Consider the following 12,456-nt stretch of genomic DNA (forward strand, 5'->3'; position numbering starts at 1 on the left):
GGGTGATTGACATCTGCACTGAACCCGTGTACTTGGGGTCCCAGTGGCACCCCAGTCCCTCGCGTGGGGGCTGGCACATGGTGCAGATTCCGTGTTCGCCCTGTTGTTGAATGCGGCCCAGAGAAAACCTGAGCTGGGGCACCTGTTGGGCTGGGTGCTCCCCAGGCCCCAGCAAGGCTGCCTTTGTTCCTCTGTGGCCCTCAGGCTGGAGAGCTTGGGGAGGGGGAGGAAGGGAGGCCAGCAGGCTGCTCCCCATCTGGCCAGCAGCCTCCCCCACGTCCAGCACAAGGGCTCCAGTGTCTGCTCAGCTCCAGGGCACACAGCAGCCCTTTCTCTTCCTCCCCACTCCAGAGCGCCTCAGCCGTGACCCCCGTCCGCCCCTCTCCCTGCTGAGTGATGCCCAGTGTGGGAGCGAGTTTGGCGGGGCGTGGGGGTGGGGTGAGCCAGCTGCGGTTGCAGCAGCAGCCAGGGCCAGCGCTGGCTTCAAGAGCCTCGGCCCTGCTCAGGTGGGTGTGGGGCGTTGCTGGAGGCCAGGGCCTTGCCCAGGTGGACCTGACGTCACTGCTTTCCTCTCCTGTCAGGCTGTGCTCGCTCCTGCCCGGCCCTGCTCCCAGACAGGTTTTCCATGACATCCAGCTTTGCTCCAGGATCCCACAACGGAGGCTAAGCCCCTATCTGGGCAGACCCTGGGGGCTTTGCTGTGCTCCCCCTCCCTGAGGTGTGGGTTCCCCCTATGGAGCCTGTCCTGTCCTGGGGGGACCCCTGCCAAGACACTGACTGGGGTATCTGGACAGGAGACCACATCTGGGGTGAGCTCCCCTCAGCTCAGACACCTCGACCCCCTGAGCGTTCTCCTTCCTGGTGGTGCAACATACACTCAACAGCTGAGTACTCGGTGTGGGGGGCCTGGAGGCCTGGTTTGTGGGGCTGATTGTTTGTTTCTTTCAGATTTATTTATTTATGTTGGAAAGGCAGATTTACAGAGAGATGAAGAAACAGGGAGAAAGATCTTCCATCTGCTGGTTCACTTTCCAAATGGCTGCAATAGCCAGAGCTGAGCTGATCTGAAGACAGAAGCCAGGAGCTTCTTCTGAGTCTCTCATGCAGGTGCAGGGTCCCAAGGCTTTGGGCCATCCTCGACTGCTTTCCCAGGCCACAAGCAGGGAGCTGGATGGGAAATGGAGCAGCTGGGACATGAACCGGTACCTCTATGGGATGCTGGTGCTTGCAGGTGGAAGATTAGTCAGTTGAGTCTTCATGCTTGCCCCTGTGGGTTCTAACATTTGCAGGCCACCCTTGGTCATCCACACAAAACAGACTTCTACTCTTAGACTGTCATTTCCTGGAATCTCTAAGCACTTCCTTATTTTCAGAATCCTTAGGCAATGACTACGCTAGAGAATGTTGGCTGGTCAGGAGCTTTCAGCTTAGACACTCAGCAGGTGGGATCTGTGGTGCTGTCGGTAAACCACTCCCCTGTGGAGTGTCCATGTAGTCCGTGGCCGAGGCCAGCTTCCTGGGAGGCGGCGAATGCTCATGGCTCAGGTGCCGGAGCCGCTGCCCCCACGTAAGACACCCAGGCGGTGTTGCAGGCTCCTGTCCTCAGCAGGGCCCAGCTCTGGCTGCTGCCGCCAGCATCTGGAGAGAGAACCAGCAGGTGGAAGATCTCTGTCTCTCTCTGTCATTCTACTTTTCAAATCAATAAATCTTAAGAAAACTGAATATCTCAAACTAGTTCAGAATCATGAAATGCCACAGATTGTTGCCATTTCCTAAGCTCAGCCACACAAGAAGCCACTCGTCCAAACCCATGAAGACCCCATTCTGATCACAGCTGTGGCAGCATGAAGGAGACCCCATTCCTGGCCGCCCGCAGCCCACCATGAGGGTGCGGAGTCCTGCCTTGAGGAATCATTTCCCCCACACCATGCATGGCCAGAGCACCCTAAGGGCAGAGAACTGGCTCCGGTCCCCAGCCCAGTTGGCATGGCCGTTTGCAGAGTGAGTCAGTGGCTCTTTTACACACACACACACACACACACACACACACACACTGTGCATTTAAACAGGTGTCACTTTACAGAGTGCTTAGCCTTGTACTTCAGATGTTTATGTCCCGTGCTGGGGGCCCTGGCTTCAAAGCTCAGCTCTCCTCCCAGCTTCCTGCTGCTGCAGGCCCCTTGGAACAGTGGGTGATGGCTGGATGAAAGGATGCCTTGTGGGGCTAGCGTTCTGGCATAGTGGGCAAAGCCGCCACCTGCAGTGCCTGCAGCCCTTCTGGGCTCCAGCTGGTGTCCCAACTTTTTGACTTCCCATCCAGCTCCCTGCTGATGACCTGGGAAAAGGGGGAGATGGCCCGAGTGCTGCAGTTCCTGCTACCTACATGGGGGACTGAAGTAAGCCAGAGATGCAAGAGCTTGTGTGTGTGTGTGTGTGTGTGCGTGTGTGTGTACGCTGACTTTCAAAGAAATTAAAAAAAAAAGAAAGAAAGAAAGATAAGGGAGACATAGATGAAGTTTCTGGGCTTCAGCTGTTTTATGCATTTGGCGAGTGAACCGTAAGGTATGGGAATGCTGTCTTTCTCATGCCCTCAGGCAAGTAAATAAATAAAATGACAGTATTGGGCTTGGTGTGATAGCCTAGTGGCTAAATCCTCACCTTGCATGTGTCAGGATCCCATATGGGCACTGGTTCATATTCCGGCTGCTCCACTTCCCATCCAGCTCCCTGCTTGTGGCCTGGGGTAGCTGTGGAGGATGGCCCAAAACTCTAGGACCCTACACCCGCATGGGAGACCTGGAGGAAATCCCTGGCTTCTGGTATTGGATTGGCTCAGCTCCAGCTGTTGCAGCTACTTGGGGAGTGAATCAGCAGATGGAAGAGCTTTCTCTCTATATCTCCTTCTCTCTGTATATCTGCCTTTCTAATAAAAAAAAAAAAATTCTTTTTTTTTTTTAAATGACATTACTGGGAGCTGGTATTGTAACATAGCAGGGTAAGCCTCTACCTGCATCTCTGAAATCCTATAAAGATACAGGTTTGAGTCCTGGCTGCTCTGCTTTTGAGAAGCAGCGGAAGATAGCCCAAGTGCTTAGACTGTGCTTAGAACCAGCCCTGGCCAGATCACGGTCTCTCTCTTTCTTTCTCTCTGTAACCCTGCATTTCTAATAACATAAACAAATCTTTCTTTAAAAAGAAAAAAAACAGCAGTACTCAGTTGTGCTGGGTATCTCATTCTCACTCCACTCCCACAGCCGACTTGGAGGCACTAGTTCCGAAGCCCCATCCAGCTTGAAGCATCTGGCTGCTCTGCATTCTGCTCACCAACAGGAGGCCTGGTAAGGGGCTGGAGGCAGGGGGAGAAGGAGGCTGGCTGCAGATCTTGCGCCCTCAGCCTCCCAGAGCAGGCTGCGGGGGGCGGGGCTGGACTTCTCTTGGGTGGGGGGGCTCCCTGCTGTTGTCAGCTCAGGGCACTGGGCCAGGCCCTGGTGCTTCCTGCCCGCACCTCACCTGCCTCCACTCACCCGCTGGGGGCGGCATTGCCTAACTCCTGTTCCGGTGCTACATTCTGATCTCACACCGGGAGCTGGGGGTTTTTCCATCCAGTCTGAAGTGCCCCACCAAGACTCAGGGGCCTGCTCCTCTGACCGTGAAGGTGCTCCGGGGATCGCTAGCCAGCAGCTCTGGGGACGCCCCTCAGCCTGGGGAAACCTGGAGCACTCTGGGTGGGGGGAGAACAGCAAGGGGCAGGAGAGCTGTGTGGCTGCGGGAAGCACCCACCGTACTCCCCATGCCAGGACCCTGTGGCATCGCAGCCGGTTCCCCTACAGGGCTCTGCCTGGGGAAGGCTCTGAAATCCAGGGTCAGATACTGACCACTGACAACAGGGTGGGGTGGGGACAATGAACCGTATGTCTGTGAGTGGCATGACCGTGTAGGGGGACTGTGTGTGTTTGTGTGTATGTTTGTGGGAGTGTGTGTGTGGTGACTGTGTGTGTGGTGGCTGTGTATATGCGTGTGTGTGGTGACACTGTGTGTGGGCTGTGTGTGTGTGGTGACTCTGTGTGTGCGCCTGTGTGTGTTTGTGTGTATGTTTGTGGGACTGTGTGTGTGTGTGGTGACTGTGTGTGTGTGTGGTGGCTGTGTGTGTGTGTGTGGTGACTGTGTGTGTGTGGTGACTGTGTGTGTGTGGTGACTGTGTGTGTGTGGTGACTGTGTGTGTGGGACTGTATGTGTTTGTGTGTATGTTTATGGGACTGTGTGTGTGTGTGGTGACTGTGTGTGTGTGGTGACTGTGTGTGTGCGCAAAGGCTCCTGGGGTAGGTAGCCCTACGCACTCTCCTTGGCTGAGGCTAAATGGTGGCTGTGGTTGGAGTGCCTGCCCAGGGCGGCTTATGGCATGGGGAAGGAATTCTCTGGGAGCCCCAGCGGGCCAGGCTGGCACCCCACCCACAGCGGGTGACCCAGCAGGGTGGCTGCTGCACTGAGTCAGCCTCCTGGCGGGCTCCACCCACCTCCCTGCTCTGCTGTGTGGCGAGCACGAGCTAAAGGAAGCCCTGAGAATGCCCTGGCATCCGCCGCAGACTACGACCCTGCCTGGGCACAGCGCCGAGCGTGCATGGGGCTCCCACCCGCACTCGTGGTCACAAAGGATGACAGTAGGAGCTGTCAGGGCCCGGGGGGACGTCTGTTATGGGTTTCAGAGAGGATCCCGAGACCCCAGAGAGGCTGTGCCTTGTGGGACAAGTCTCCAGCAGATGGTTGAGGGGGAGGGACACTGCTGGAAGAAGTCTGGGGTTCGTGCTGGCCGCTCCACCCCAGGCCCCCTTTTCTGAGGCTAGGAGAGAAGCTCCAGGCCCCGGTTGGGTGGGAGTTCTAGAGGCTGGAGCTGATGGGTAAGGAAGGCTCGACATATTTTTATTTTTGGTTATAGACTGTTCACCTACAGTGTTCAAAATTCACAAGACTTTTTTTTTTTTTGAAAGACAGATTTACAGAGGGAGGGAATGAGGAAGGAAGGAAGGGAGAAAAGGAAGGCGAGAGAGAAATCTTCCATTCACTGGTTCCCAAATGGTCACAATGGCCAGAGCCGAGCTGATCTGAAGCTTGGAGCCAGGAGCTTCTTCTGTATCTCCCATGTGGGTTCTGGGGCTCAAACACTTGGGCACATTAGCAGGGGGTGGGATCAGAAGTGGAACAGCTGGGACTCGATTCAGCACCCACATGAGTTGTGGCGTTTTGTGTAACATCTTAACCCCCACTACCACAACACTGGATCCAAACCTGAGCTTTAAAGCTGCTTATATGGTGATGGTCACGGTGGCTCAGCAGGTTAAGCTGTCACTCGGGAAACCAACATCCCATAATTCAGAGTCTGGGTCTGAATCCCGTCTCCACGGATCCCAGCTTCCTGCTAACAGAGACCCTGGGAACCAGCTGGTGATGACTCTAGTTGGGAGACCCAGATTAAATCCCCAGTTCCTAGCTTCCTCCTGGCCCAGGCCCAGCTGTTGTAGTTATTTGAGGAGTTGACAGATTCCTATCTCTTTCAAAAAGAACCGGGCAGGGTGGAGGGGAGAGCAGGCAGGCATTGGTGTAGCAAGCTGCTGCCTGGGCTGTGAGTGTCCCGTGTCATAGTGCTGGCGCCCCAGTCACGTGCTTCAATCCAGCTATCCTGCTAAGACGTCAGGGAGGCAGACGATGAAGTCCTTGAATGGCTGCCACCCACGTGGGAGACCCAGCCGAAGTTCCTGGCTCCTGGCTGTGGCCTGATCCAGCCCCGGGTGTTGTTGCGGTCATCTGGGGAGTCACCCAACAGATGGAAGATCTCTCTGTTTCCTCCCACTCCCTCTCTTGGTTGCTCTGCCTTTAAAATAAATAATCTTATGTTTTTAAGGGATGTGTACTGCAACATTTAAGAGCAGGAGCTTAGCTAAGTCTTTATCTAAGCTGTGTCACCAATAAAATGAATAAACAAATTGTGATGTGGTCAGGAAGTGCACTACCACACAGCAGCCCCACGTATCAAAGGAGACGCACAGGGACAGCAGCCTCTCCAACAGCAGGCTTGCAGAGTGCTGTCGGACTTAGCTTCTGAAGGCCACGGTGTGTGCGCCAAAGTGGGGTGCCTGTCCCTGAAGGAACTTCAGCTGAATTTTTAAGGTTTAGTTCTTTATTAAAAAAAAAAAAACAACAAAGCAAGTTGGAACCAAATTTTGCAAAAATTTAAAGATTTGACTAAGTTAGAAGAAAAGTCTAGGACATTATATTTTAATCTCTTATTTCTTAAATATTTCACAAGAATACTCTTGTAAGATTTATTTTGTTTGGAATGCAGAGTGACAGAGAAAGAGAGAGAGAGGAAAAAAAAGAGAGAGGAAAAGAAATCTTCCATCTGCTGGTTCACTTTGCAAGTACCTGCAATAGTGAGACCCATGCCAGGACTCTGCAGCTTCAACTTGGTCTCCCATTGGGTTCAGGGGCCCAGCCCTCAGCCATCCCCTGCTGTTTCCCAGGAGCATTTCCAGTGGGTTATATGGGAAGTGGAGAAACTAGGACCTGAACACACATTGCATTGTGGGGTGCCAGCATGCAGATGGTGGCTTGATCTGCTGTGCCAGGGAGGCAGCCCCTCATAATAATATCTGAGAGACTGGTACTCCAGCATGGGGCCAGAGACCCTGTTCTGGCCAGGGACACCAGAAAAAAGAGTAAAGAGGGGATGCAACAATATGTGCACAGTGGGCACAAGTGCAGGAGGTCCCCAGGAATGGCACTAGGTCACCCGGGGCCCTTCCTCCCATGTATTAATACTCTCCCCAGCTGACCAATGAGGAAGCTGGGGCTTGGAGGATGTGGCAGTGCTGGGACTCAACCCAGGCCTCTGAGAGCTGGAACCTTCCCTCGGAGAGGCCACAGCCAGCTTCCACTCGAGGAGCAGTCTTGGCATGTGCCGGGGTGCAAGTGACACAGGTGGGCTGTGAGGGTATGAAGGTCTGGAGGGTTTTGCAAGCCAGCTGGCCTCTGTCTCCTGGGCAAGGAGGAGGCCCATGGGGCAGCAAGCAGGAAAGCGGGCAGGGGTTCGGTGGCACTGTTTTTCTTCTCTTTTCTTTTCTTTTTTTTTTTTTTTTTTAAGATTTATTTATTTTTATTGGAAAGGCAGGTTTACAGAGAGAAGGAGAGAGAGAAAGATCCTCCAACTGCTGGTTCACTCTGCAAATGACTGCCATAGCTGGAGCTGGATCAGTCCAGAAGCTGGAGCCAAGAGCTTCCTTCGGGTCTCCCACGTGGGTGCAGGTCCCCAAGGCTTTGGGTCATTTTCTACTGCTTTCCCAGGCCACAGGCAGGGAGCTGGGTGGAAAGTGGGGCAACTGGGGCACAAACCAGTGCCCATAGCAGATGGCAGCACTTGCAAGCAAAGGATTAGCCAGTTGAACCATTGCTCTGGCCACTGTCCTTTTTTTTTTTTTTTAAACAAATGTTCCTATGTTTTATTTGCATGAAGGAAAGAGATAGTGAGGCATCTTCCACTTCTCTAGTGTATTCTGCTACCTGCAATAGTCAGGTTGGGCCTCGTTGGAGTCAGGAGCTCAGTCTACACAGTAGGGACCCCAGTTTGAGAGTTACTGGCTGTTTCCTCCCATGGTGCAAATTAGCAAGAGAAAAGTGACATAAACCCAGACACAGGGATATGGGGCAGGGGCACCCTGAGCATGGTCTGATTTGCTGCACCAAATGCCTATTTTTGTTTGTGTTTTAGCCAGCTGAACCCTTCTTTAAGCAAATGCCTGCCATGATGCCTGGGACCTGGCACCTGTGGAAACACAGCATAGGCCAGAAAATCTCCGAGTGTGGCAGCAAGTGGCAATGCCTGCCTGTCTCCCAGCACTTCCCAAGTGTCTAAGGAGGCCTGTTCCCCTGGCTAGGTGCCCCTGGGTGGTGGAAGCCAGAGGTACTGAGCATCCACAGGGGTGTGTGTGTGTGTGTGTGGCTGGGGTGGGGGTGTGGAGGATGAGGAGGACCAGGGGCAAGTGCTTTGGGACAGATAAAGCCAAAGTGAGGCATCTCCAGGTTCGTAGGGGTGCACACCTGGATGTGCGGACGTGGTTGGGGTGAGGAGCACGCAGATGCTGTGCGTGGCCCCTGCAGGTGCAGTTCCCAGCTCCTCCCTCTACACCATCACTGTGTGGGGGAGAGGGGACAGGCAGATGGATGCAGGCTGGGGACTCCACCGGGGTCTGGCATCCAGCTGAGATTTTCAGGGAAGGCTCCGGCTTAAACAGTTCGTTACCTCTTCTAAACTTTGGGGAGACAGGGGTGACCTGACTTCCCGGGAACAAGGGAGACTGTGCAAGGGGCTGGCCCTTCCTGCGGAGGCGGCAGCAGCAGCTGCAGCTCAGTGTCAGGACCCAGAGCACCGGGCTCAGAGTCAAGGCGCGTCTTCCTGCTCCTGCCAAGAACCTGCTGCCTGACCTTGAGATCTGGCACTTCATCTCCGGGCCCTGGTCATCTCTTTGGGGCAGAGTGGCTAGGATGAGATTTGTCGCACTGCTGTTTGTAATGCGTCTAGGTGCATTCAAAAAGCCATGCATTGTGCAATGATAGCCAACATTGTTTCAAAGAACAAAACAAACACATGAAGGAGCATAGAGAATAAGCCAGCGCCTCCCAGGTCCTGAAGGCAAGCATTGTCTTAGAAAAGTATTGTTGCTGTAGCATATAGACCAAAGAGTGCACCACTGGTCAGAGGCTGTGAAACTTTACCCTGACTGCGCCCCCAGTGAGAGGGTCAAACACGGATCCCAGCGGCCCCACACACATCCTCCCCTCCCGCGCTCCAAGGGGACCACACCCCTTGGACTCCTCTCCTTCCTCGGGTCCTCAGCCGGCTTCTCCTCTCCCCTCCCCTCTTTCTTCTTCCTGTTTCAGCATCAGAGTCCCTTCCTTTCTGGGATGGACGCCCCCTACCCTACCCCTCAGGAAGTGGGGCGGGGTATGTAGGGGAATCCGGAAGGGAACAAGAGATCAAACGGGGGTAGGGTGCCAGTGGGCACCACAGCCCGGCAGTTCAAATAGAAGGACGAGGAAGCAACACCAAACGCCTGTGGCACGGAACAAAAAGTGGGCGAGCCGGGGACGGGGATCCGTGGGCAGGACTTGGGAGAGCGGTAGCCTGGCAGCCTTGCTCCCCATCATACACTCCTCGCGTGGGTCGGCTAGTAACTGGCCAAGGTAGCTCCCCTCCACTCCGCACTTTTTTTTTTCTTTTTGTGGAAAGACAGAAGGAGCCGAGAGTTCCTTAAGCCAACTCCTGGAGAGGGAGAGGCCGAACTGATTGGGAAGTTGGATCTCATTGTACACAGGAATGCGGAGAGAAAAAACAAAACCCACCCCATTGCTTCATTTCCCCTCCAAACCCATGCACTTTCTGTTGTGCAATGAAAAGGCTTCTCGCGTTGAGAAAAATGAATCCGGATCCGCTCGGCCTCAGAGGGACGAGCGCGCCTCTAAGCGCCAGACGGCTTCAGCTGGGCGCAGAGGCTGCGCGGCGGCCGCGGGGCTTGACGCTCCGGGGCGCGGCCTCTGTGCGCCGTACACCGTAGCGCCAGCGGGAGCCCGGGGTTCGCCCCTTCCCCGGGCTTTGGCATTGGGTCTCAACCACCCCAGGGCTGTGAGTGGGAACTTCGAGGGCGGAGACGGCGGGGTCTCCAAGGAAAGGCAGCCCAGCGAGCCTGCCGGAGCCCGGCACTTCTCCGGAGTTTGGCAGAGCGTTTTCTGGGGGTCGAGAGGGCAGGCGGCGCTCTAGGCGTCGGGGAGGCCGGGCCGGGCGGCGCAAGGGGCGCGCCGGTGCACGTGGGTGCCGGCGGGCGGGCGGGCCGAGGCAAGGGGTGGTGGCGGAGGCGGGGTGTGGCGTCCCCGCCTTCCCGGGCGGGATTTGCATGTGAGTGTGGCGGCTTCAGACTTCCTGCTCCCACTACGCTGCAGGTACTCGCGGGCCGGGCCGGGTCGGGCTGGCGGGCGGGCGGCGGGCGCGCCAAGACGCGGGCACCTCCTCACCCGGACCCCGGGCCGCACCGCGCCGCCTCCCGCTCCCGTGGCCGCCAGCCCGTCCCGAGCGCCGGGCTCCGAGGTGGGGGCGCGCCCCTTCCCGCCCCCTGGACGCTTCGGTGCTCCGCATCCAGCCTGGGCGCGCGCCCCTGGGTGCCCCAGCCGCCCCTCGCTCTAGAGGCACGCAGCCATGAGCGAAATGTCCAGCTTTCTTCACATCGGAGACATCGTCTCCCTGTACGCCGAAGGCTCAGTCAATGGCTTCATCAGCACTTTGGGGTGAGTGAGTCGCGCTCGAGGGGGCGCGGGCAGGAAGCGGGAGCGATGGGCCGTGGTGCCAGCTGCGCGTGTCCTCTCACGGTCACCGCCCAGGGGCTGGGACCTCGACGGCGCGAGCCCCCAAGGCGAGGGGCATTGGCTGCCGTCAGCTTTTAGAGAAAGGAAGTAAAATGTTTGTTCAGGTAGGAGTCGGCGCCCTGCCGGAGTTGGCAACAGGAGCCCGGCTCCACCAAGCCTCCACCCTGCCATGCACGCCTTTCTTCGCAGGGCGGAGGGAGACTTGCTCTGCAGGTGGTCCTGGGGGTGGCAGGTGGGTGGCTTGGGGCCCCCGGCTTGGGAGGGCATCCGGGCCTGGACATGCCCGGTTCTGGGATGAGACGGAGCTATGAGGTGTGGGTGGGCAGGCTAGGCCCACAGCCCAGAATCCAGTGGTTGGCGATCCTGTGGTACAGATGCGAGGTTCTCACTTTTTATCCTGCCCTGCCCCAACCCGTTCAGTCTCTTTGGGTTATCAGTGTCTTAGCGACCTACCCCTTCCACGCGTCTGGGGCCCTGGCTCACTGGCCTGCCTTCTCCCCGCCTCTCTCTGCCAATTTCCTGCGCGGCTCATCTGGCGCCCCTGGGTCCCTGGTCCCAGGCTCTCTCGGGAACACTTCACAAACATTAATTAATTCTGGCCGCCACCCCCCAGGGTCTGCGCTGGATAAACAGGGACTCAGTTCCTGTCCCTGAGAGAGGGCGTGTCCTGTGCCAGGCTAGGGCAGGGGAGGAATTGGCAGAGAATGGGCTGGGAAGAATTGGACTGGGAAGAGGGGCTAGAGTGTGTCCCCACCTCTCCAGGCAGGCGCCTGGGAAGGACCTGCTGCGCCCATTCTTTCCCTAGCTCCTCCTCCAAGACACACCCAGCTGCCCCTCCGGGCAAGCCCACCCTCTTCTGCCCGCTGCTGGGCTGGACGCTAGCCAGCCCTGGGCACCTCCTCTTTGGAGGAGAGCCCTGTCACCCTCAGCCCTCCTGCAGGGGTGGGAGGGGAAGGTTCCCCTGGCTCTACCAGCAGGGAGTTCTGATTGGGAATCCCAGTCCACTCAGCTGCCTTATCTCTCACTCCAGGCCTCTCCTGGTCCCTCTCCACGCCCCGCTGGCCCACCTCCTCTCAGTAGATTTGACTTCTGCTCAGGCCTCAGTGGACAGGGTTTTCTGAGGGTGGGGATAGGGCCACATCTGGGTCAGCATTGTGCAGGTCTCCCTCAGCAAGCAACGAGGCCAGGACCTGCACACAGCAGGTACACATAGTGTAGGGAGCACCTGAATTCTGCTGAGGGGGAAGCAGCGGGTTGGGGAGCCGATAGGGATGCCCCCCTCCTAGTGTCTGATGGAGGCTTCTGGGAAGTGACTCTCTTCTTGGTCTCTCTTGGTCTCTGTGCGTGGCCCTGCAGCCCCTTCCTCCATGCCATGTTGGTCCTGGGGACCAAGGTGTCCTTTCCCTCTGCAGGTGCCTCCAGCAGAGACACCCATTCTCCCAGCCTGGCCCTCTGGAGCCGGCTGGTGTGTGCAGGCCCCAGCTTACTCTTCTGGGGTTTGCTCTGTCTGCGGCCTCAGATGTGGCAAAGAGCTCCTGGGTGCTGCAGCCTGTCCCGGACTCCCCAGCCCTTTACCTTTGCTCCTGGCTGCTCCTGCCTTCCCGCCTGCCAGCCTGCACCTGGGGATTTGTGTCCTACCCTTCAAGACCTGCTGCCCAGCTCCAGCTTCTCCCAGCCCGTAGGGCAGCATTAACCCTTTCCTCTGCAGTGCAAACTGCTCTCCGGGGTTAATCACAGTGTCGGTGTCAGAGGCTTTCCCTGCAGGCTCATTGCATGCCAGGTGGGCCCCATGCCAGGATTAACTCATTAATCACACCGTTCACCCGTTTGGCTCCTTCCTGGTATGGTCCTGGGCCCCTGGGGCTTGGTGGAGGTGCAAGTGCTGCAGATCATGTCTGTCCAAGGTGCCGGCTTTGGCGCGGTGCCCAGGCCTGCTCCATCAGGATCTGCAGTGCATTTTCCTGAGTTCCCAGGGGTCTGTGTGAAGGTTGCTCTCTCTGCGCCACCTCGTCCCAGCATCTTTTGCCTCCATTTGCACTTTGTCCCTGCTGT

General features: G+C 56.9%; 1 protein-coding gene across 2 annotated transcripts in view; it reads left to right on the forward strand.

The window, feature by feature from the left end:
* Positions 1–10,014: 10,014 nt before the first annotated feature.
* Positions 10,015–12,456, forward strand: part of ITPR3 (inositol 1,4,5-trisphosphate receptor type 3) — a 58,456-nt gene continuing 56,014 nt past the window's right edge. Inside the window, exon 1 of one of the 2 annotated variants that reach the window (XM_040983203.1) lies at positions 10,015–10,326. In XM_040983203.1, coding sequence (XP_040839137.1) covers positions 10,238–10,326 — 89 coding nt within the window. In that variant the 5' untranslated portion in view covers positions 10,015–10,237. The remainder of the gene's footprint in view (positions 10,327–12,456) is intronic. The other variant, XM_040983204.1, reaches the window with a different exon arrangement.

This window comes from Ochotona curzoniae, unplaced genomic scaffold (genome assembly GCF_017591425.1).
Source record: "Ochotona curzoniae isolate NIBS_2020 unplaced genomic scaffold, NIBS_Ocur_1.0 contig_3819, whole genome shotgun sequence".
Classification (NCBI taxonomy): domain Eukaryota; kingdom Metazoa; phylum Chordata; class Mammalia; order Lagomorpha; family Ochotonidae; genus Ochotona; species Ochotona curzoniae.